The 24,451-nt window shown below is 37.2% G+C and overlaps 2 protein-coding genes across 2 annotated transcripts; both read right to left on the bottom strand.

Moving 5' to 3' along the window:
* Nucleotides 1-2,976: 2,976 nt before the first annotated feature.
* LOC148578077 (uncharacterized) lies at nt 2,977-3,835 on the bottom strand. Its single transcript, XM_088502955.1, has 4 exons — nt 3,767-3,835; nt 3,289-3,574; nt 3,106-3,216; nt 2,977-3,026 (listed from the first exon to the last, which is right to left on the bottom strand). The coding sequence occupies exons 1-4, from the start codon at nt 3,833-3,835 to the stop codon at nt 2,977-2,979; spliced, it is 516 nt and encodes a 171-aa protein (XP_088359081.1).
* Nucleotides 3,836-6,396: 2,561 nt separating this feature from the next.
* LOC107632640 (uncharacterized) lies at nt 6,397-24,064 on the bottom strand. The gene is made up of 9 exons (XM_088503352.1): nt 23,856-24,064; nt 23,738-23,783; nt 23,190-23,255; nt 9,843-10,233; nt 8,908-9,148; nt 8,611-8,811; nt 8,425-8,517; nt 8,237-8,338; nt 6,397-6,982 (listed from the first exon to the last, which is right to left on the bottom strand). Exons 6-9 carry the CDS (start codon nt 8,764-8,766, stop codon nt 6,647-6,649), a joined length of 687 nt encoding a protein of 228 aa, XP_088359478.1. The 5' UTR covers nt 8,767-8,811; nt 8,908-9,148; nt 9,843-10,233; nt 23,190-23,255; nt 23,738-23,783; nt 23,856-24,064; the 3' UTR covers nt 6,397-6,646.
* Between the last annotated feature and the right edge of the window lie 387 nt (nt 24,065-24,451).

Here is a 24,451-nt window from a genome sequence, read left to right as displayed (position 1 = left end):
TCATTCGACAAGACCTAATACATGACAAACACTCAGAGTATGCAACTAAAGCATAGTCGGTCCATTCCTCAGGCTCTACAGGAAGGACTGCTCTGATACCATAATGTAACACCCTAACTACCAAAGCTCACACTTCCGGCTGCGCGACTCTGATAGTTCGGACATTACGACGACTTTATATTATTTAATACTAAAATATGAGCCTGTTTAAAACTTTAAATTGCAATACCGATCCAAAAATACTTTCATCCGATATCATACATCCATAAATACCATACAACTTACAAAACTCATAAAGAGTACATCCATATATATACATACATATATATAAGTAATATTACAACCATAATCCAATACAATTCCTATCCCTCTTACAGATTATATCAAGATAAAGGTGAGGGTACAATAAACCATAGCTAAAACAATACAGAGCATCACAACAATTAAATAAGCTCTTCGTAACTTCTGCGCCCATATCCTGAAAGGGGAAAAATGTAGGGGGGGGTGAGAACATCATCCTCGAAAGGGTTCTCAGTAGAGGGTTTTTGGGAATTACTGTAATAGGATACGTGAAGATAACCGCACCAGTGATTCATAACCGTCTTATGCCTCTTTTCAAAAACAACGGTTTACAATAGAAGTAAAGTCGGAAATCTTTTCTGAAAGAGGAACCATTCAATTCTCAAAAACTCAAAAGCCTTTCAAAACGGTTTATCTATACTGAAACAAAATAGGCTTTCATATTTTATTCCAAATCAGAAATATAAAACCGAAATCAACCATCGGTTCATCTCATTTCAACCACGGCCCTAGGCCCAAACAATCCAACAATCAAACAATCACCACAGTCCAACAGAATCCCAGTAGCAAACACAAATAGGAAGTTCAAGCACAAACAAACAGTTATTACAAGTAGAACAGTTAGCAATTAATCACATAGGCAAACCAAGTATAATATGCACACCCAACCAATGTCACACAAATGCATATGATGCATGCCTGTCCCTAGTGGCTGATGATATCATCTGTCGGTTACCAAGCCAACCCGACGTATCCGGTAGCTAACCCGGACACAGTCTCTCTGTTGCGCTTTATTATCATTAGAGGGTATCTGCGCCCTGTCGCCATTAGAGGGTATCTGCGCCCTGTCGCCATTAGAGGGTATCTGCGCCCTGTCGCCATTAGAGGGTATCGGTGCCCTGTCACCCTTACAACCAGAGAGAAAACACAAGCATACTCGCATACAACATTCATCTCAGCCATCCGGCTTAAGTTCACAATTCATTCAATTGCATACATGCATTTATACTCAACCATGGATCACCATCCATCTCAGCCATCCGGCTCACGGTTCAATTCAGAACCAGCCAATTTATCAATAAATACAGCCCTTCGGCTTAAGTTCATAATTCATAATCAGTCATACGGCTCACAACTCATTCGGCAATCAGCCATAGTTCAATAGCATACACGGCCATTCCGGCTCACAACAAAACAACACTTCCACCATTCAACATCATCAAATTCATAAAACCGGCATTTAAGCCATAAATCACTTTTCTCAAGCCATTTCACTTTGAAATCAAATTTCAACTCTTTTTAGCCTTGGCTTTAAAGATCTCATTTCTCAAATCATCTCAGGCTCATAAGCCAAATTTACTCAAAGTGAGTTCCCTTTTTAAAACAAAGCCACTCTCGGCATTCCCTTTCCAAAACTTCCAAAACCATGGAAAGTTAAAGATTCTTCTTGGGAACATTCAAAATCACCCATCCAACAATGGGATTTTATAACAAAAGTTTCTTGCCAGAGTCCCAAGTCTTTAGGGAAGGTCAACTTATATAAATTCCTTAAAATTCATTGAAACTTTTAAAATCATAGATTCCCGGTTCAAGTAAACAAAACTGAATTTATTATGAAACCGATCATACAAAATCACAAGTTCCAACCCGGTCCAAAAATCAACTCATTTGAAACGGAACCGGTTCATTTGAATCAAACCACTTTCAGGTTTCTTTTTGGAACCCATTTTTCTAGCTCTTCCAAAATGCCTCAAACTTGATTACTCAATCAAAAGTCTAAATTCCTTTAAAATCACTAAAAGCTCCTTTTTATATTGAAATCAATATTAGAGCATCATTCTTTCCTTCAGTGATTCAAACTGTACAAATAGTTCGTTTCTAAATAAGCCGAACTCAACGCATAAAGTTCATTAAATAAATTAAGCTTGAAAACATAAATATTCTCTTAATAAATCAATTAATACAATTTCTCAAATCCAACCCTTTTTAAATAACTTTACAAACAAGAGTAGGATTTTGTAGAAATTTCGGCAGCACCTCCCCTAAAACTTGGACTTTTGCCACCCGGTTCGGGTCCCAACTAAACCGATTCTCATTCCTTTTTAACAGCCCAAAACCAGAAATCAATTCAAAAGCAAACTAAATCCAACAGTCGCCTCAGTGGCATATCTCAAGGAAACTATTTCAGAAATCAACTCAATATCAATCAATTTAACTCATTTCCAAAGCTTTAAAGAATCGGTTCAGCAACAAATCATTTATCAAAACCAAATCAGTGAAAGCAAACCAGGCTGAATTCCAAAGAGTATTCTATCTTTCACATCATCAAAACAATTGACTCAATTCAAACCAATCCTCAACGGATTAAACTCAGATTTCAAATATTTAAAGAATCAGCTTCAAAACATTACATTTCACAAAGCCGCACAACAACTCAGCCAAACCAACATCCATAAACATTCGAGTCAATCAAATAATACATAAGACCGACACAATCACCAAATACACATTTTCTCACATCAGTATCCATATGTAATAATTCCAACATATAGAAATATAGTTTTTGGAAAGCGCCCCTACCTCACAACATTGGAACCACAACCCAACTCGTTAACCAACTCCTTTTATCTCGACCCGAAATCACCGGCAATCAAAATCTCGGCTCTGCCCGCTCTCTCAAAAGCAGAAACAGCCCCAAACGGCACAAGCAAACCGGATTCTAGCTCCTAAAACCATTAACATTACGATTACTTTATTACACAGAACAGAACACTAACGCAGAGCTCTCGAAACCGGAATACTTACTGAAACTAAGAAAGAACGGCTGAACCGAACAACAACGGCCTCTGAACCGGTTGGGCGGTAGCCCCAACAGCCACCTCAAGCGGCAGCGGCAACGAATTCCAATCACGACAACTGAAACCAACATGCAGTGACCATAATATTCTCGGAATTCAAAAGGACGGAGGCTAATGACAAGACCCTTACCGGCAGTGGCTTTTTCGGTGATGGTAGCGAGGTTTTCCGACGGCATGAGCTTACCGGCACACCCCATGAACGACGACAAGGCTCCCGACAGCTGCTGGGCGCAGCGGCAGGGACAGCTCCGCGGTAGTTCTTCTCCGGCGTGGCTCTCCTCCTCTGACTCTCTTCCTTTCTCCAGCAATGGTGGGTCTTCAGTGACGACACCAGCCACAACAGGGACGGCGACGGTGAGACCCCAACAGCGAGGAGATTCACGGCGGCAGAGCAACCCAGACTGGCGACGGCGCGACTGGAGGCCACGGCGACGCTGGCAACGTGAAAAGGGTTCCGACGCGGTGGGTCGCGCTCCTCGCGTCACTGGCCGCGTCCTCCTCCCTCAGAGTCGCACGGTGTCTCTCTCCCCTCTGGGCTTCTTCCTTCGTGACGTTAATGGCGGCGACGCTCCTCCTCGCACGGTTCTGACAGCAGCTCATGGATGGACCAAACGACGGTGGCACATGGACGGTGGCGCGGCGGCGACGCGTGGGTCGATGGCAGGGCGCGGGTCCATCTCTCCCTGTTTCGCGACCTCTCCTTTTGTCGTTCAGATCTCCTTTCCTTCTCCCTCAAATCTCTCTTTCTCTTTGTTTCTTTCTTTCTTGGAGAACAAAGGAAACTGTGTGTGTCGTTGTTGTTGCTGCTGCGCAGCAAAGGCAGTGAGGAAAGGGGTTGGGCTGCGCAGCATGGAGGAAGGATGGAAGGGAATGGGTTTAGCAAAATTAGGATTAGGGGCATTATAGTAATTTCACATAAAATTGGGGATAATATAGTAATTGAAACCCAAATTAAATTCAACACTATTTGTACATAGAAAATACTATTTGCTCATCAATTTCACAAATTATTTTCAATAAAATGCCCAAATCAAAATAATTAGAAATAATATAATTAATTTCTCTCTTTTTCAAAATAGCAGTAGTAATATTTAAAATATTACTTATCTAATCCAAATCTTATAAAATCCTTATTATTTCATAACTATCAACCTTATACTTTAAATATAGAAAATAATCCAATAATTATAAAATTGGATAATAATCATAACTTATCTCAAATTCAATAAATCAAAACTTGCCTTAATTATCTTTAATAAAATAATCTCTGAATTTAAGGCTATAAATAATTGTAGGATTTGAGACTTGATCATAATAAGACTTTTCAAAGATTCTGGGTCTTACAATTTGAGCTCCCTGGGTAGACGCAGTGATGTGGTTTCACTAGTTCCAGGGAGGGCATGATATATTGATATAGAATTGCTGAGACAGCACGACTGATGATGGCTTTTTTTATGATTCTGAAATCTGATTCGTGGGAGAGTCAGCGAGTTGGGAGTCATATGAGATGTGATCTAGATTTAGTATTCCCTTACGACAGATGCCTATTTATAGATTAGTGAGAATCTAGGCTGGATACTTGGTGAAAAGGAGTTTAGGATGCTTGGTGAGTTTTTATTGCAGTACATTGTATTTATTTGGCACTTTTACCGTACTGGGAACCCATGGGCCCGGGGTTCTCATTCCGTATATATCTCTTGTTTTTCAGATACAGGTCCAGGTGCTCAGAAGTGAGTTTGTGGGTCGTCTGAGAGACGGCGAAGATCTTTATTTCCTCTACTTTGTGTTTGATTAGAATCTCTCCACCTATGTTTTGAAAAGATTATATTATGTATTGAACTCTTTTGGAACTTGCCTATAGAGGCTCTTATGTTTCCTTTGGGAGAGATTAGGATGTACTGTTGTCATCTACTTTCATACTGTACCCTAGCCGGCCTAAACTTCGCGGGTCGCGACTAGTGGCTATTTACTTATGTTATATATATCTATCTGTTATCTATCTCTTAATCTCCTCTACGCCTTGTCCGTATATCGTTTTCGGCTTCACGATTTATCTTTTGTTGTCGAAACGTGAGTGATACGTCTTCGCGATTTTATTTCTACTCTTTTCAGGCTTCTCGATTAATACTCTTTTCGAAATTACCTATATTTATATATTAAAAATCCACCTGAGAGTCGTACCACCGTAATATCATTGACTTATGACTCGAGCATAAGGATTTGAATATTAGGGTGTTACAAATTTTATATTTACTTTGAAAAAATTTGATATTTCTGCGAGTAGAGTAGGATAGGGTAGGGTTTAGAACTTTAGGGTGCGGGTAGGGTTAGGGTTGAGAGATTCTCAACCCGCAGGTAGAGTAGAGTAGAGTTTTAATAAAATTTTCAACCCGCAGGTAAGGTTAGGATAGAGTCTAAACCCTACCCTACCCTACTCATTGCCAGTCCTAGTACTGTGTACTTAAAGCTCTACATTCATATTACTCAATTCTCTTTCTCTAGCTAATTGCATTGGAATGGTAAATAACTAAATATATATCCATCTATATGATTCAAGACATATATTATTAATATATTTATTTCTTGTTACTTCTTCCATTCTATCAAATAAAAAGGAATTGATATGGGTATTTTATATATATATATATATATATATATATATATGAGCCTAAATTAAAAGAGTGTGTTAGTTATAAAATTAGTTAAGTTTACTGAAGTAATATATCACTACGTTTTGTCATCATTTTGTGTGTCACTACAACAATATAGATTATTTTTTAGGGTTATATGTGTCAAAAAAGAATTAAAATTCGTCAAAAAAATAATTTTTGACACTATTTTAACTATGAAAATATGTTAATAAAAGTTGTGTCAAAAATAGTATTTTTAACATATAAGTAATTGTGAAAAAAGCTTAATCTTATTTTGATAATTATTGGCCGTCAAAAATAATGTTAAAAAATTTGAGAATATATTTTTTGTGATACTTATTAACCGTCAAAAATACTATTTATTTTGACACTTATTGACCATAAAAAATTCTCAACAATAATTTTTTACAATTATTAACCGTGAAATATACTATATCATGGATATTTTTTGACAATTTTTTACCATAAAAAAAACTCAATCATATTTTTTTTGACATTCATTATTATAAAAGTTAAGGTTTCACCTATTATTTATTTTTTAAATAAAAATGACTATAATAATAGACAAAATAAAAATTCTACCACTATGACATGAATATGCTTTCACTTTATCATACATAATCATTGTATAAAATCAAACAAAAACTTTGCAATTTTGATCATTGATCATGATTCAAAACTAGTACAAATAGCATTCTTTATTTAGCATTTGATAAGTATATCAACAACAATTAACACCAAGTACCAAAATCAATACTCAATATCATAATATCATATTAATGTTTTTTTTGTATAGTGCTATATGAATTATACATAAACTCATCAAAGTCTTGAGCATTAATCAAGTGAAGTAGGATTGTTATCACTTTGAACTATAGGCAACCTTCCATCCAATAGTTGCTCAAGTATTCCTGCCATATGATCTACTTTTTTCTTCAAATCTTCCACCTCTATTTTAGAGTCTTCATATTTTTTTTCTGCACATTGAAGCTTTATTTGGAGATCAGAAAATATGAATGATCTAGGACCCCATAACTGTGCAGGTGTCACGCCAGCTCCATAACCACGAACTCGTCCATGTCGTTCAGGTCCAAATACTTCTACCATCACCTCATGTTCATTCATCTCTAATATTCCCTCATTTACTTGAGATGATAATTCCTTAAGTAAATTCTAAAATGGATCAAATCAACCTAATAAAATCAATAAAAATATATGTAAACATGAATATAAATACTTACCGTAAAAATTAATGCCTAATTAATCCAATTTCTTCATTGCATAACAGAACTTTTCAAGACTTTCATAGTCCATTTAAACACTTTTTTCCTAAAAGTTAGATCTCATAAATATCAACATTGCACAATCCTCTTAAATTTATAAAGTAGCTACATTGCACAATCAACATGTTAAGGGTATCTTGCAGAACAATAAAAAAAATTTATAAAGATAATAAGGTTAGTTAGGACTCTTTTCTTATATTGAGTGTTAGGATGTTAGAGTCAGCAGCCAGTTTTGCTGAGTTTGCACCACAGCATGTAATATAAATAAAAGTAGAATGTATGCTTACAGATAGAACAGATTTACTGAATGATATACAAAGTGAGGTCATTTAGTTACAATGCAAAGCTTTCTGCTCTATTTTTCTTCTTGTCTAATCATAATTCAACGCAGTATCTCTTGCATCTTCGCTCATGAGATTTGGTCTAAGGTTGAAATTATTTTTCAAGATCCATGAAATAGAGAGTTAAACAACGTAACTCAAGAATCAACTCAAAACAATCAAGAAGCGTGGTCTCTCAACCTCAAATTATATTTCTAAGATAAAGCACCTGACATACTCTCTTGCAGCATTGGACAGTCCTTTATCCTCAGAAAAACACATTGAAACTTTTTTTTGAAGGTCTCAATGAAGATTATCAAATACTGTTGACTACCATCAATTTCAAAAGTCATTCTCCCTTTGAAAAGTAAAAATCTTGATTCTATATTATGATGATAGACCCAGATACTCATGAATCCCAGCAAATAGAGTGAAAAAAAATTAAATAAAAAGTAAAGAAAAACACTTCTTTATAACTATCACTTAATGCCATAAATCTGTAAGTTATAATAATATAAATCTCTATCACATTCAGCACAGCTGAAGCTAAAACCAAAATCAGAGGCTTCTTTAACAAGCAGAAAATTTAAATAAACTAAGGACAAAACAAACACAATTTTTCAAGACTTTCACAACAAAATCTGAAGCAGAAACAACTTCTAATATACTAGTACTTCCGACAAAGCACAACTAATTTTTTAATGATTCTATCTTTTGTAGAACTTATTTAAAGAATTACACAAGTTATCAAAGAAGGAAGAAATAATTTTGAGAAGTTATCAAAGTAATAAACAAAACTCACAATATGTGATAACATATCTTACAAGTTTTTCTTGAGTTTCTTCATTGCAAGCTTGTTCATTAACATGGGTATGCGTAAGCTCCCAAAGGCGAAGACGGTCAATTTCTTGTCCTGTTTGCTCAAACTGTAGGTACAAATAACATATCTTATAAATATAGCAACTAATAAATATCTTCAAATTAAGTCTATAAATTAGTAAAATTTAGATACCGCCTCTTCAGCTCTTTGTTGGGCTCCCTTAGCACCAGTGGTATGGATAATGCTATTTGCAGCTCGACTCATCTTGTTTTGTTGACTTATTTTCTAATAATTAACAAAATAGGTCATAACATGTGATAAAAGAGGCTAGTTAAATCTAAGTCAATTAACAATTATTATGTCATGTGAAGTACAAACCTGCCAGCCTTCATCAATCCAAAGATTCACAAGGTAATCCCAATCCTCTTTTTCCATTTCCAATGGTATATTGGCTCGAGCAATTTCAGGGTTATCATAAGGTTCAAAATACCTTTTCTTTAATAGATGTCGATAACTCCGATAAGAAAAATTCATTTGAGCCCATACTAAATGCTTTCAACCTTCAACTTTAAAGTATGTCTTAAAAGAACATAACATATACTATTAGTTTGAGTTTTATAAACATAAAAATAAAAAAAGCAAGTGAAAACATAACAAGGAGAACATGAATATTACCAAAACTAGGTCAAACATCTTTATTTTGTTCTCTATTTTGATATCAGCCCATTCTTTAACCTTTAGTGGTGCATTCTTCACATCACGAACTAGAACAGTGCATCTTGATTTGAACAGCTTTGCATTTGGACCAACTGGCCTATTCATTCTCCAGTTTATGTCAAGTCTTTTTCCAGCTGGTAACTTTGCTAACTCAAGATTGCGCATAGGTCCTCTCACTTTTTTTTCGGTGCTACAAAATCTGTTTAAATCAATGAGATAATAGGAGCAAGATGTTATTTTTTCAGACATATATTAGCCTTTGATAAATCAGACATTAAGTTCAAGTTGGCACATGTTAAATTCTATTCTATGCATTGTTCAATACAAGAAATTTATTTAGACAACAAGTGGAGAAAATACAAAGAAAACAGTGAATTTTAATTTAGAGGACAAAAAAATAACTAGCATAGGAAAAAGACAAAAGAAGCATACATTATACATAGACTAGATGGCATAAACCGGGTTCCTAGCTAGCCAAATATATAATAATATACTAGTATATAAGACTCACCTCTGCAGCTTAGAATTTAGTGGGGGGGGGGGGAGAATAATAAAGAGCTTGTCTTTGTCACACCTTGCACTGCACTGCACGCACCCACCCCTGACCCATGCCCCTGGCCCTTCCTTCAGTTTTTAATCACTGCCCTTCTCTTCTCTTCTCTTCTCTTTTTTTCTCACACCCCATCACCCTTTAAATCTATATGGTATAGCACTAATATTTTTTGGATTGCAGTCACTAGCTTCAAAGTTTATGGTATAGTATTAATGTCAAAAGGAAGATATACAAATAAAATTAGTCATGCTATTAATATTTTTATGTCAGAAAACTAAATCCACCTCATAATAAATATCCAAAAGAGATTAATGAAATTAAAGAATGCTAAAGAATATACCGGATTCGAATTCTTCTTCATCCACTTCATCATCATTAGAAAGGGAGTCAAATTGCCTTCTAAGTTGTGAGTGACTTGATGAACTTGCTTTTTTTCCATGCACTCCATCATTATTAGAAAGGGAGTCAAATGTCCTTCTAACTTGTGAGTGGCTTGATGAACTTACTTTTTTTCCATGCACTCCATCATCATTAGAAAGAGAGTCAAATGTCCTTCTAACTTGTGAATGACTTGATGAACTTGTTTTTTTTCCATGCTCTCCATCATTATTAGAAAGAAAATCAGCTTGTTGTAAGTGACTTGATGGAGCTAAATTTCTTTTAGATACAAGACTCTGAATCCCTTTCTTTCTTCTAGTAGCAACACTATTAGCAATCTTTGAGGTCTTTGGCTAAATCAACAAATCATATTCATTATTGTAAAAGGCAAAATCTAAGAACTCCTTGACACCTCTCCTATATTGTAAAAGGGCTCTATTCTTAATTTGTATCCAATCCTTGTCCATTGAATATATGACAAGCTTAACATACCTAAAAAAAATATTAAAAATAAGCACCAGAAATCACAAGCCTCAATAGAAAAAAAAAGTTAAAACACAAGTGTAGCTATAATAAAATCCAAAGAATGTATGACACATAGTCCATAGCAAACATATAACGCAACCACTGCTCACTATATACAAAACAAAAAATTAAGGAGCACATATAATGAACAAAAATATAAAAAAGAAAATAGATAAAGAGAAAGTAAAGGGTTAGTTAACAGAGAAAAAGAGAATATATTAGTCATCTAATTTTTTTTAAAAGAAAATGCTAATAGAATATTACTAGTTAACAGGGAATGAAAGAGAGATTGATTTGACAGTGAGAAAAATTAATAGATCAAGATCTCTCCTATAAATTAAATGAAGGATTAAATAATATAAAAATAAAAGCTATTCTATTATACAAGTGAACGGCTTAATGGTGAAAAAAATTTGGAAAAATTAAAAATTACTAGTGAGTTTCTAAACATTTCAATGAAATTAAGCCACAACTCTTAATTAAAAAAAAAATGATCAAATGGTGAGTGGTCGGATGTAACATGAATTTAGTCCTTGGTTTTTGCTGGTTTTAGGGGGATATAGTCGGTTAATTTCTAAGGCTTAATTAAACAACATTATAGTCACTGTCTTTAATTTCTTTTGTTTTTTATTTTTTCTAAAGGACCAAAATATATGACCATAAATAAATAGACAAGTAATTAATATCCCAAATGTACATAAGAAATTGTTAGCATTAAAATTTGGTAACTGATGTATGATCTAGTTATTACTGGAAAGAGTAACGTGTGTTTGTTAATAAAAAGGAGTGTATATGAAGGATCTGCTGCAGCTATACGAAACCAATCCAGCTTTAGTGCAAGAGGTATATTTCCTAATCAAGGAGAGTGATGAGCGGATATTTTATACGCTTTTTGGGGATAATTTCATATAGTTTTGAGTATGTTTTAGTTAGTTTTTAGTCTATTTCTAGTAGTTTTTAGGAAAAATTCATATTTCTGGACTTTACTATGAGTTGTGTGTTTTTCTGTAATTTCAGGTATTTTTCTGGCTGAAATTGAAGGAGCTGAGCAAAAATCTGATTCAGGCTGAAAAAGGACTGCTGATGCTGTTGGATTCTGACCTCCCTGCACTCAAAGTGGATTTTCTGGAGCTACAGAACTCGAAATGGCATGCTTCCAATTGCTTTGGAAAGTAGACATCCAGGGCTTTCCAGCAATATATAATAGTCCATACGTTGCATAAGGATAGATGACGTAAACTGGCGTTCAACGCCAGTTCTCTGCCCAATTCTGGCGTCCAGCGCCAGAAAAGGATCAAAAACTGGAGTTGAACGCCCAAACTGGCACAAAAACTGGCGTTCAACTCCACAAATGGCCTCTGCACGTGGATTGCTTAAAGTCTCAGCCCCAGCACACACCAAGTGGGCCCCAGCACACCAAGTGGGCCCCAGAAGTGGATCTCTGCATCATCCATCATAGTCCACTCATATTTTGTAACCCTAGGCTACTAGTTTAGTATTTAAACAACTTTTAGAGACTTATTTTGTATCTCATGACATTTCAGATCTAAACTTTGTATTCTCTGACGGCATGAGTCTCTAAACCCCATTGTTGGGGGTGAGGAGCTCTGCTGTGTCTCAATGAATTAATGCAAGTATTTCTGTTTTCATTCAAACACGCTTGTTCCTATCTAAGATGTTCATTCGCGCTTAACTGTGATGATGGTGATGAGCTGTGACACTCATCACCTTCCTCAACCCATGAACGTGTGCCTGACAACCACCTCCGTTCTATATCCGATTGAATGAGTGTCTCTTAGATTCTTTAATCAGAATCTCCGTGGTATAAGCTAGAACTGATGGCGGCATTCATGAGAATCCGGAAAGTCTAAGCCTTGTCTGTGGCATTCCGAGTAGGATTCAAGGATTGAATGACTGTGACGAGCTTCAAACTCCTGAAGGCTGGGCGTTAGTGACAGACGCAAAAGGATAGTAAATCCTATTCCAACCGGATCGAGAACCAACTGGTGATTAGCCGTGCTGTGACAGAGCGCGTGAGCGTAGTTTTCACTGGAAGGATGGAAGGTAGCCATTGACAACGGTGATCCACCAACACACAGCTTGCCATAGGAGGACGTGCGTGCGTGAATCAGAAGACAGAGGAAAGCAGAGATTCAGAGGACAAAGCATCTCCAAAACTCCAACATATTCTCCATTACTGCACAACAAGTAACTTTTAATTTATGCTCTACTGGTTATTCACAATTCAATTGATAAACATAATTGACTTCCTGACTAAGATTTACAAGATAACCATAGATTGCTTCAAACCAACAATCTCTGTGGGATTCGACCCTTACTCACGTAAGGTATTACTTGGACGACCCAGTGCACTTGCTGGTTAGTTGTATCGAAGTTGTGACAATTATGAATTAAGATCAGAGCACCAAGCTTTGGAGCCGTTTCCGGGGATTGTTTGAGCCTGGACATCACAATTTCGTGCACCAAGTTTTTGGCGCCGTTGCTGGGGATTGTTCGTGTTTGAACAACTGACGGATTATTTTGTTGCTTAGATTAGGAAAAATCTTCTCTTTTTTTGGTTTAGAGTCTTTTATTATTTATCCCTTGTTAAAACACTTTAAATTTATAGCTCAGTTAATTAGAACGTGGTGTTTATGTTCATGGTAATTGGCTATCATATTTTAAAAAAAAAAAAAAAACCTTTTTCAAAAAAATAATTTTTCTATTAATAAGGTCCCATAACTCATTTGGCTAGAACATTAATTTGATTGGGTTAGAATCTTTTATACTCTTTTTAAAACCTTCTTTTTCAAAAATAATTTTTCTATTAAATCCTGTGCCAAACTTTAATAAGGTCCCATAACTCATTTGGCTAGAACATTAATTTGATTGGGTTAGAATCTTTTATACTCTTTTTAAAACCTTCTTTTTCAAAAATAATTTTTCTATTAAATCCTGTGCCAAACTTTAAGTTTGGTGTTTTCTTGTTGATTCCCCTTTGATTTTCGAAAATTTTGGTTTGGTTTTCTAAAAATTTTAAGTTTGGTGTTCTTCCTTCATGTTCTTGTGTTCTTGTGAGTCTTCAAAGTGTTCTTGAGTTTTCTTGTGTCTTGATCTTAAAATTTTTAAGTTTGGTGTTCCTTGGTGTTTTCCCTCCAAAATTTTCAAAAACAAGGAGCATTAGATCTAAAAATTTTAAATCTTGTACTATCTTATTGTTTTTCTCTCTCCTCACTAAATTCAAAAATATCTTTTCAAAATATCTTTTCTAACTTCCTATCTTTTCAAAATTTGTTTCAACTAACTAACCAACTTTTTGTTTGTTTCTTAACTTTTTCAAAACTACCTAACTAACTCTCTCTCTCTCAAAATTTTCGAAAATATCTCCCCTCTTTTTCAAAAATTTCTGTTTTTTTTTTAACTAATTATTTTTAATCTTTTTACGAAAAAAAAATTTTCAAAATTCAAATTCTTTTTAGTTATTTTATTTTATTTAAGTATTTACTTCTTATAAAATAAAATAAATAAAAAGATAAATCAGTCCAAGTTATATCCATATATCCATCATGGACATAAGTGGAGATGGACAGTCCAGGAGGACTTTGGGGTCATATTCTAACCCCTCTACTGCTTCGTATGGGAGTAGCATATGCATACCCTCCATTGGAGTTAGTAGCTTTGAGTTGAATCCTCAGCTCATTATCATGGTGTAGCAAAGTTGCCAGTATTCTGGTCTTCCACAGGAAGAACCTACAGAGTTTCTGGCACAATTTTTACAAATTGCTGACACAGTACATGATAAGGAAATAGATCAGGATGTCTACAGACTATTACTGTTTCCATTTGCTGTAAAAGATCAAGCTAAGAGGTGGTTAAATAACCAACCTAAGGCCAGCATAAGAACATGGAAACAGCTGACAGAAAAATTCCTGAATCAATATTTCCCTCCAAAAAGGATGACACAGCTAAGGCTGGACATCCAAGGCTTTAAACAAGGAGATAATGAATCTCTTTATGATGCCTGGGAGAGATACAGAGAGATGCTACGAAAATGCCCCTCTGAAATGTTTTCAGTGTGGGTTCAGTTAGACATCTTCTACTATGGGCTTGCAGAAGGAGCTCAGATGTCTTTAGATTACTCAGCTGGTGGGTCTATCCATATGAGAAAGACAATCGAAGAGGCTCAAGAGCTCATTGATACAGTTGCCAGGAATCAGCATCTGTATCTAAGCAGCAACCCTTCCATGAATGAAGAGGTTAAAACAGTAACTGCTGAATTCAGTACTGTAAAACAAGCTGCTGAATTCAATCAGCAATTAGATTTTCTAACAAAGCAGCTAGCTGAATTCAAAGACAGGTTACAGGAGACAAGGATAGCTAATATAAATATGGAAGAACAGTTTAAGCAAACAAAGCAGCAGCTATCAAAGCAAATAGCAGAAGAATGCCAAGCAGTTCAATTAAGAAGTGGGAAAACATTAAATACCCCACCTCAAGGCATCAAAAATTCAAGAAATGAGCAACCCACCATAGATTCCCCTGAGGACAGTAAGAGCCCAGGGAAAAATAATTCTGGCACTAAAACGCCAGAAAAGGGGTGGAAGGCTGGCGCTGAACGCCCAGACCATGCCCAAAACTGGCGTTCAGCGCCAGAAACAAGGCAGGATTGGCGTTCAACGCCAGAAATGGGCAAGAATCTGGCGTTGAATGCCCAACAGGAGCACAGTTCTGGCGTTCAGGCGCCAGGAACAGACAGTGAGCTGGCGTCTAACGTCACTCCAGCTTCTGACTCTGGCATTCAATTGCCAGTGAGGGATCAGACACACACAAGTGCTGATAACAACCCCTCTAAAAAGGCTTCCTTAACCACTAAGGTTGAGGAATATAAAGCCAAGATACCTTATCCTCAAAAACTCCGGAAAGAGGAGCAGGATAAGCAATTTGCTCGCTTTGCAGATTATCTAAGGACTCTTGAAATAAAGATTCCATTTGCAGAGGCACTTGAGCAAATACCTTCTTATGCCAAGTTCATGAAAGAGATCTTGAGTCATAAAAAGGAGTGGAGAGAAACAGAAAGAGTTCTCCTCACTAAAGAATGCAGTGCAGTCATTCTGAAAAGCTTTCCTGAAAAGCTTAAAGACCCTGGGAGTTTTCTGATACCATGCATATTAGAAGGTGATTGCACCAAGACAGCTTTATGCGATCTTGGGGCAAGCATCAACCTAATACCTGCATCCACTATCAGGAAGCTTGGCTTAACTGAAGAAGTTAAACCAACCCGGATATGTCTCCAACTTGCTGATGGTTCCACTAAATACCCATCAGGCGTGATTGAGGACATGATTGTCAGAGTTGGGCCATTCGCCTTTCCCACTGACTTTGTTGTGCTGGAAATGGAGGAGCACAAGAGTGCTACTCTCATTCTAGGAAGACCCTTCCTAGCAACTGGACGATCCCTCATTGACGTCCAGCAAGGGGAAATAACCCTGAGAGTCAACGATGACGAGTTCAAGTTGAACGCTGTCAAAGCCATGCAGCATCCAGACACATCAACAGACTGCATGAAAGTTGACCTTATTGACTCTTTGGTAAAAGAGATCAACATGACTGAGAGTCTCGAATCAGAGTTGGAAAACATCTTTAAAGATGTTCAGCCTGATTTGGAGGATTCAGGGGACATGAAAGAGCCTCTGAACTTTCTTCTGAAAGAGGAAAAATCTCCTAAACCAGAGCTCAAGCCACTGCCACCATCCTTGAAATATGCATTTCTAGGAGAAGGTGACACTTTTCCAGTGATCATAAGCTCTGCTTTAAATTCACAGGAAGAGGAAGCACTTATTCAAGTGCTAAGGACACACAAGACAGCTCTTGGGTGGTCCATAGGTGACCTTAAGGGCATAAGCCCAGCTAGATGCATACACAAAATCCTATTGGAGGATAATGCCAAACCAGTGGTTCAACCACAGAGGCGGCTAAATCCATCCATGAAGGAAGTGGTGCAGAAAGAGGTCACCAAATTACTAGAGGCTGGGATTATTTATCCCATTTCTGATAGCCCCTGGGTGAGCCCTGTTCAAGTCGTCCCAAAAAAGGGAGGCATGACAGTGATTCATAATGAAAAAATGAACTGGTTCCTACAAGAACAGTTACAGGGTGGCGCATGTGTATTGACTACAGAAGGCTCAATACAGCCACCAGAAAGGATCATTTTCCTTTACCATTCATAGACCAGATGCTAGAGAGACTAGCAGGTCATGATTATTACTGCTTTTTGGATGGCTACTCAGGCTATAACCAGATTGCAGTAGATCCCCAGGATCAAGAGAAAACAACATTCACATGTCCATCCGGAGTGTTTGCTTATAGAAGGATGCCCTTTGGGCTATGCAATGCACCTGCAACCTTCCAGAGATGCATGCTCTCTATTTTCTCTGATATGGTGGAAAAATTTCTGGAAGTCTTCATGGATGACTTCTCAGTATATGGAGACTCATTCAGCTCCTGTCTTGATCACCTGAAACTTGTTCTGAAAAGATGCCAAGAAACCAACCTAGTTTTAAACTGGGAAAAGTGTCACTTCATGGTGACTGAAGGAATTGTTCTTGGGCATAAAATCTCAAACAAGGAAATAGAGGTAGATCAAGCAAAAATAGAGGTAATTGAAAAATTACCACCACCTGCCAATGTTAAGGCAATCAGAAGCTTTCTGGGGCATGCAGGATTCTATAGGAGGTTTATAAAGGATTTTTCAAAAATCGCAAAACCCCTAAGCAATCTGCTAGCTGCTGACACGCCATTTGTGTTTGACACAGCATGCTTACAGGCGTTTGAAACGCTGAAAGCTAAGCTGGTCACAGCACCAGTCATTTCTGCACCAGACTGGACATTGCCATTTGAGTTAATGTGTGATGCCAGTGATCATGCCATTGGTGCAGTACTGGGACAGAGGCATGACAAGCTTCTGCATGTCATTTATTATGCCAGTCGCGTTTTAAATGATGCCCAGAAAAATTACACAACCACAGAAAAGGAATTACTTGCAGTGGTTTACGCCATTGACAAGTTCAGATCCTACTTAGTAGGATCAAAGGTGATTGTGTACACTGACCATGCTGCTCTTAAGTATCTACTCACAAAGCAGGATTTAAAACCCAGGCTCATCAGATGGGTATTGCTTCTGCAAGAGTTTGATATAGAAATAAGAGACAGAAAAGGGACAGAGAACCAAGTAGCTGATCATCTGTCCCGGATAGAGCCAGTGGAAGGGACGTCCCTCCCCTTCCTTGAGATCTCTGAGACATTCCCTGATGAGCATCTATTTGCCATTCAGGAAGCACCATGGTTTGCCGATATTGCAAACTATAAAGCTGCAAGGTTCATACCCAAGGAGTACAATAGAATACAAAAAAAGAAACTAATTACTGATGCAAAGTACTACTTGTGGGATGAGCCCTATCTCTTTAAGAGATGTGCAGACGGAATTATCCGTAGGTGTGTCCCCAGAGAGGAAGCACAGAGAATCTTATGGCATTGCCATGGATCTCAATATGGAGGTCATTTCGGAGGTGAGCGAACAGCCACCAAGGTCTTCCAATGTGGTTTCTATTGGCCCACACTCTATAAAGATTCCCGAGAGTTTGTACGTAATTGTGACAGTTGCCAAAGAGCTGGTAATCTGCCTCATGGTTACGCCATGCCTCAACAAGGAATCTTGGAAATAGAGTTGTTTGATGTATGGGGAATTGACTTCATGGGACCTTTCCTACCATCATACTCAAACACTTATATTCTGGTGGCAGTTGACTATGTATCAAAATGGGTTGAGGCTATTGCCACACCCACCAATGATACTAAAACAGTGCTGAAGTTCCTCCAGAAATATATCTTTAGCAGGTTTGGTGTCCCTAGAGTGTTAATCAGTGATGGGGGCACTCACTTCTGCAATAAACAGCTTTACTCTGCCATGGTTCGGTATGGAATTCGCCACAAGGTGGCCACTCCATATCATCCACAAACCAATGGGCAGGCTGAAGTCTCTAACAGAGAATTAAAGAGAATCCTGGAATGGACAGTAAATACCCGTAGAAAGGATTGGGCAAGGAGCTTGGATGATGCTCTGTGGGCTTACAGAACAGCATTCAAGACCCCTATAGGGACCTCTCCATACCAACTCGTGTATGGTAAGGCATGCCACTTGCCCGTGGAACTGGAACATAAGGCCTACTGGGCAACCAGATTCCTAAACTTAGATGCCAAATTAGCAGGAGAAAAACGATTGCTCCAGCTAAATGAGCTAGAGGAATTCAGATTCACAGCTTTCGAAAATGCCAAACTTTATAAAGAAAAATAAAAAAAATGGCATGACAGAAAGCTGTCATCTAGAATCTTTGAACCAGGACAGAAGGTCCTGTTGTTTAACTCTAGACTCAGGCTATTCCCCGGGAAACTGAAATCCCGGTGGATGGGACCATACGTGATTACAAGTGTGTCACCATATGGTTATGTGGAGCTTCAAGATATTGATTCTGATAAGAAGTTCATTGTCAATGGACAGCGAATCAAGCATTATCTTGAAGGCAACACTGAGCAAGAATGCTCAAGGCTGAAGCTAGATTAAAAGCTCAGCAAGGTCCAGCTAAAGACAATAAAGAAGCGCTTACTGGGAGGCAACCCAGCCATGGGGCAACAATCCTCTAAGCATTTTGCCCTATTTTTATTTTTATTTGTTTATATAAAGTTCACTGACACTAAGGTAAACAATCATTTGCATAAGTTTACAGGGTTACAGAAGGAATCTACACACAAAACAGAGATAGGGAGCTTACTGGCAAGAAAACGCCAGTGAAGGCCATTTTGGGCGTTCAGCGCCCAAAATGGGCATCCAGTGGGCACTGAACGCCAGTAAGGATAGCTATCTGGCGTTCAACGCCAGAAAAGGGCAACAACTGGGCGTTGAACGCCCAGGAGAGCAACATTTGGGCGTTGAACGCCCAAAACAGGCAGTGTTTGGGCGTTCAAACGCCAGGATGGTGGGGAGGAGCTCTCCTTCTACCCATCTCCTTCTTTTTCTTTTTGCTTGAGGACAAGCAAAGCTCTAAGTTTGGTGTGCTTATCCGTGATCACTAAGATCATGGCCCCTAAAGGAAAACAACCCACTCCAAGAGGAGCAAGGGCGTGATTTAAAGGAACCGAAGCACCAGAAATTCTCTCTTAAAGGACCAAGCACCTCACAGACTAGAGGAACATCCACTTCCCAAACCTCAAGGTTGTTGAGTTCTAATCTTAGCCTTAACTCTGTGATAACTGCTCTTATTTTAATTTTACCTTAGGAGTCATATAGCAGTAATTAGTATCTATTTTGATTTTATCTCCAATTAAGCTATAGTTTATTTTTCTCATCATCAGCAAACATGAATAAAGTAGTAGATCTTTTGAATAAGAAGCAATAAAATTTTGAGTTTTAATAAGAGAAATTCTAATTAGTTAAATATGGTGGCAATGCTTTCTGTCTTCTGAATGAATGCTTGAACAGTGCATATATCTTTTGAATTTGTTGTTTAAGACTGTTAAATATGTTGGCTCTTGAAAGAATGATGAACATGAGACATGTTATTGAGAATCTGAAAAATCATAAAAATGATTCTTGAAGCAAGAAAAAGCAGCAAAGAACAAAGCTTGCAGAAAAAAAAAAAAAAAGAGAAAGCAAGCAGAAAAAGCCAAAGCTCTTAAAACCAAAAGGCAAGAGCAAAAAGCCAAAGCCCTTAAAACCAAAAGGCAAGGGTGATAAAAAGGATCCCAAGGCTTTGAGCATCAGTGGATAGGAGGGCCAAAAAGGAATAAAATCCTGGCCTAAGCGGCTAAATCAAGCTGTCCCTAACCATGTGCTTGTGGCGTGAAGGTGTCAAGTGAAAACTTAAGACTGAGTGGTTAAAGTCAAGGTCCAAAGCAAAAAGAAGAGTGTGCTTAAGAACTCTGGACACCTCTAATTGGGGACTTTAGCAAAGCTGAGTCACAATCTAAAAGGTTCACCCAATTATGTATCTGTGGCATTTATGTATCCGGTAGTAATACTGGAAAACAAAGTGCTTAGGGCCACGGCCAAGACTCATAAAAAAGCTGTGTTCAAGAATCATCACACTGAACTAAGAGAATCAATAACACTATCTGAATTCTGAGTTCCTATAGATGCCAATCACTCTGAGCTTCAATGGATAAAGTGAGATGCCAAAACTGTTCAGAAGCAAAAAGCTACTAGTCCCGCTCATCTAATTAGAATCTGAGCTTCATTCAAAAACTCTGAGATATTATTGCTTCTCAACCTATTAGTCTTCTATTTTATTTGTCTAGTTGCTTGAGGACAAGCAACAGTTTAAGTTTGGTGTTGTGATGAGCGGATATTTTATACGCTTTTTGGGGATAATTTCATATAGTTTTGAGTATGTTTTAGTTAGTTTTTAGTCTATTTCTAGTAGTTTTTAGGAAAAATTCATATTTCTGGACTTTACTATGAGTTGTGTGTTTTTCTGTAATTTCAGGTATTTTTCTGGCTGAAATTGAAGGAGCTGAGCAAAAATCTGATTCAGGCTGAAAAAGGACTGCTGATGCTGTTGGATTCTGACCTCCCTGCACTCAAAGTGGATTTTCTGGAGCTACAGAACTCGAAATGGCATGCTTCCAATTGCGTTGGAAAGTAGACATCCAGGGCTTTCCATCAATATATAATAGTCCATACTTTGCACAAGGATAGACGACGTAAACTGGCGTTCAACGCCAGTTCTCTGCCCAATTCTGGCGTCCAGCGCCAGAAAAGGATCAAAAACTGGAGTTGAACGCCCAAACTGGCACAAAAACTGGTGTTCAACTCCACAAATGGCCTCTGCACGTGGATTGCTTAAAGTCTCAGCCCCAACACACACCAAGTGGGCCCCAGCACACCAAGTGGGCCCCAGAAGTGGATCTCTGCATCATCCATCATAGTCCACTCATATTTTGTAACCCTAGGCTACTAGTTTAGTATTCAAACAACTTTTAGAGACTTATTTTGTATCTCATGACATTTCAGATCTAAACTTTGTATTCTCTGATGGCATGAGTCTCTAAACCCCATTGTTGGGGGTGAGGAGCTCTGCTGTGTCTCAATGAATTAATGCAAGTATTTCTGTTTTCATTCAAACACGCTTGTTCCTATCTAAGATGTTTATTCGCGCTTAACTGTGATGATGGTGATGAGCTGTGACACTCATCACCTTCCTCAACCCATGAACGTGTGCCTGACAACCACCTCCGTTCTATATCCGATTGAATGAGTGTCTCTTAGATTCTTTAATCAGAATCTCCGTGGTATAAGCTAGAACTGATGGCGGCATTCATGAGAATCCGGAAAGTCTAAGCCTTGTCTGTGGCATTCCGAGTAGGATTCAAGGATTGAATGACTGTGACGAGCTTCAAACTCCTGAAGGCTGGGCGTTAGTGACAGACGCAAAAGGATAGTAAATCCTATTCCAACCGGATCGAGAACCAACCGGTGATTAGCCGTGCTGTGACAGAGCGCGTGAGCGTAGTTTTCACTGGAAGGATGGAAGGTAGCCATTGATAACGGTGATCCACCAACACACAGCTTGCCATAGGAGGACGTGCGTGCGTGAATCAGAAGACAGAGGAAAGCAGAGATTCAGAGGACAAAGCATCTCCAAAACTCCAACATATTCTCCATTACTGCACAACAAGTAACTTTTAATTTATGCTCTACTGGTTATTCACAATTCAATTGATAAACATAATTGACTTCCTGACTAAGATTTACAAGATAACCATAGATTGCTTCAAACCAACAATCTCTGTGGGATTCGACCCTTACTCACGTAAGGTATTACTTGGACGACCCAGTGCACTTGCTGGTTAGTTATATCGAAGTTGTGACAATTATGAATTAAGATCAGAGCACCAAGCTTTGGAGCCATTGCCGGGGATTGTTTGAGCCTGGACATCACAATTTCGTGCACCAGAGAGTTACAAAGATCAGAATTTTTATTCTTTCCTATTCGTGAATGGAAATTATTTTTTACTACTTGGTAAAAGTGTACTTTAATTTGATGTATCAAATTTTATCTGAATTTAGCTACTTGTGACTGTGACCTTAATTAGAAATTTGATAAACTTTCAACAAAGCTAAAGGGAACAATTGAGCATGCTAACACCTATACTACTGAGGAAGTGATGATATCCCATGGACAAAATGATATGCCTTTGTAATGTAACAGTGCGCCGTATTTGCCAAACGCACACCAAGGTACTTCTAAGTTTGTTATTACATACAGTGATGTGTGTGTTTATATATATCTTGATTACCTTTTTGTTTTTGATCACAAATTTGATCACAAAAATAGCAGAGGCAAAGAGGCAGAACAGAAAAGAGAGAATGCATAGCAGAAGCACAAGTAGAAGCCTATTTGTTATAGAACACTACTTAAACAAGTCATGAAAGATATTCTAATCCTAAATATTGAGAGCGACGAAAGTGTATACCTCAGAATAATTATAGTTAGATGTGGATTCAGCCGTAAAAAATTACTCGACAGGCAAAGAGAGAAGTGAGAATTGACATTGACTCCTCCAAAATAAGCATGAATATGTCACTTAATACAGAGTCATACATAGAAAACACAGCAAATTATAGAATATTCAGCATTACCAAACAATAATAAACAAGAAAAATGCATTCTAGAAGACTATAAATGACCTTAACAATTACAATTCACATAAATAAGCAATAATAAAAAAATACTTGTCTCAGTTGGTTGACTTTGTTTCTTTAATAGCAATTTGGAAGCCATTGATAAAATTGTTTGACCTACATTAAGCAACTATGCAAATAAGCAATATCACTAATGTAAACTAATATATTATAGAAATTCAAACTCTATACATATATATATAGAAATCCAAACTCTCAAAATAAAGTTAGATACTCCTATTTGATATGAACCTGTGGTTTAGGAAAAAGAACAAACACATGGTGTGCAAAAATTAGAAAGAATAAAAATGAAAGATTAGAAGTCAAATTAGATAAAACATAAAATGAATAGAACTCTGAAACAGAACAAACAATAGCATTGCATCACCAAGTCACAGTTATCTTTCTCTCATTTTTTATTATGAATAAAAAAATAGAAAAATTAAATGAGAAAAAGCAAAAACTTTACCAAAATTACAGATCAATTTCCACAAATCAGCTATGAGGAACAAATAAAAAGTACAAATCATAGAACAGCTCAATAAGAAGCCAAATCAGAAAATATAAATTAGGGAATAGATCTGAGAATCTGAACTTACCTTAATACGTATAGTATAAGAAGCTTGAATAAAAAAATTTTGAAATCTGAAGCATCAAACAAAAATTAAATCAGATTTGTGAGAGAATAAAATATTTTGAGAGAGGAAAAAGAAATACCTAACAAGACTAAGTTGATTTTGGAGCTGAAGAATGAGATGAATCTTGAAATTGAAGAGTAAACTGAGATTTTGAATATGAAGAGTGAGTATTGGAATCCAAAACTGAAAGCCGGAGCCAAGGAAAGAAGAGGAGCAGGTGATCTCAAATTTGACGGAAGAGAAAAAGAGAAACAGGGTCGTTGATAAGAGAAGAAGAGGAATAGTGGTAAGCTGAAAATAAAGACCGTCAAAAATAAACAATAATTCTTCACGGTCAAATTACGTATCAAAACAAATATGATAATTTGACATTTGTAATATTTATTAAATATATATATTAATTTTTATATTTAATTATGATTGTCAAAAAAAAGTGTTAAAATAATTCTTTTTTCTTGTTGTAGTGTATGTCATGCAAAATTCCTGAGCTTGAGGTCAGGTGTAACTTCCCATATAGAGATGATCTATATGAGATGGTCTCTATTATCATCATGACATTCTAACATCCACGTGGACCTACCAAAGCCCTAATTTTCTGCTTTCATCTCCACTTGTACTTTGTTTTCAATAATTATGTTGCTCCCCATGATCTTATAAATATATGAGCAATCACAT

Source organism: Arachis ipaensis, chromosome B1 (genome assembly GCF_059453495.1).
Source record: "Arachis ipaensis isolate K30076 ecotype BB chromosome B1, ASM5945349v1, whole genome shotgun sequence".
Classification (NCBI taxonomy): Eukaryota; Viridiplantae; Streptophyta; class Magnoliopsida; order Fabales; family Fabaceae; genus Arachis; species Arachis ipaensis.
This window is presented reverse-complemented; position numbering and strand designations above follow the sequence as displayed.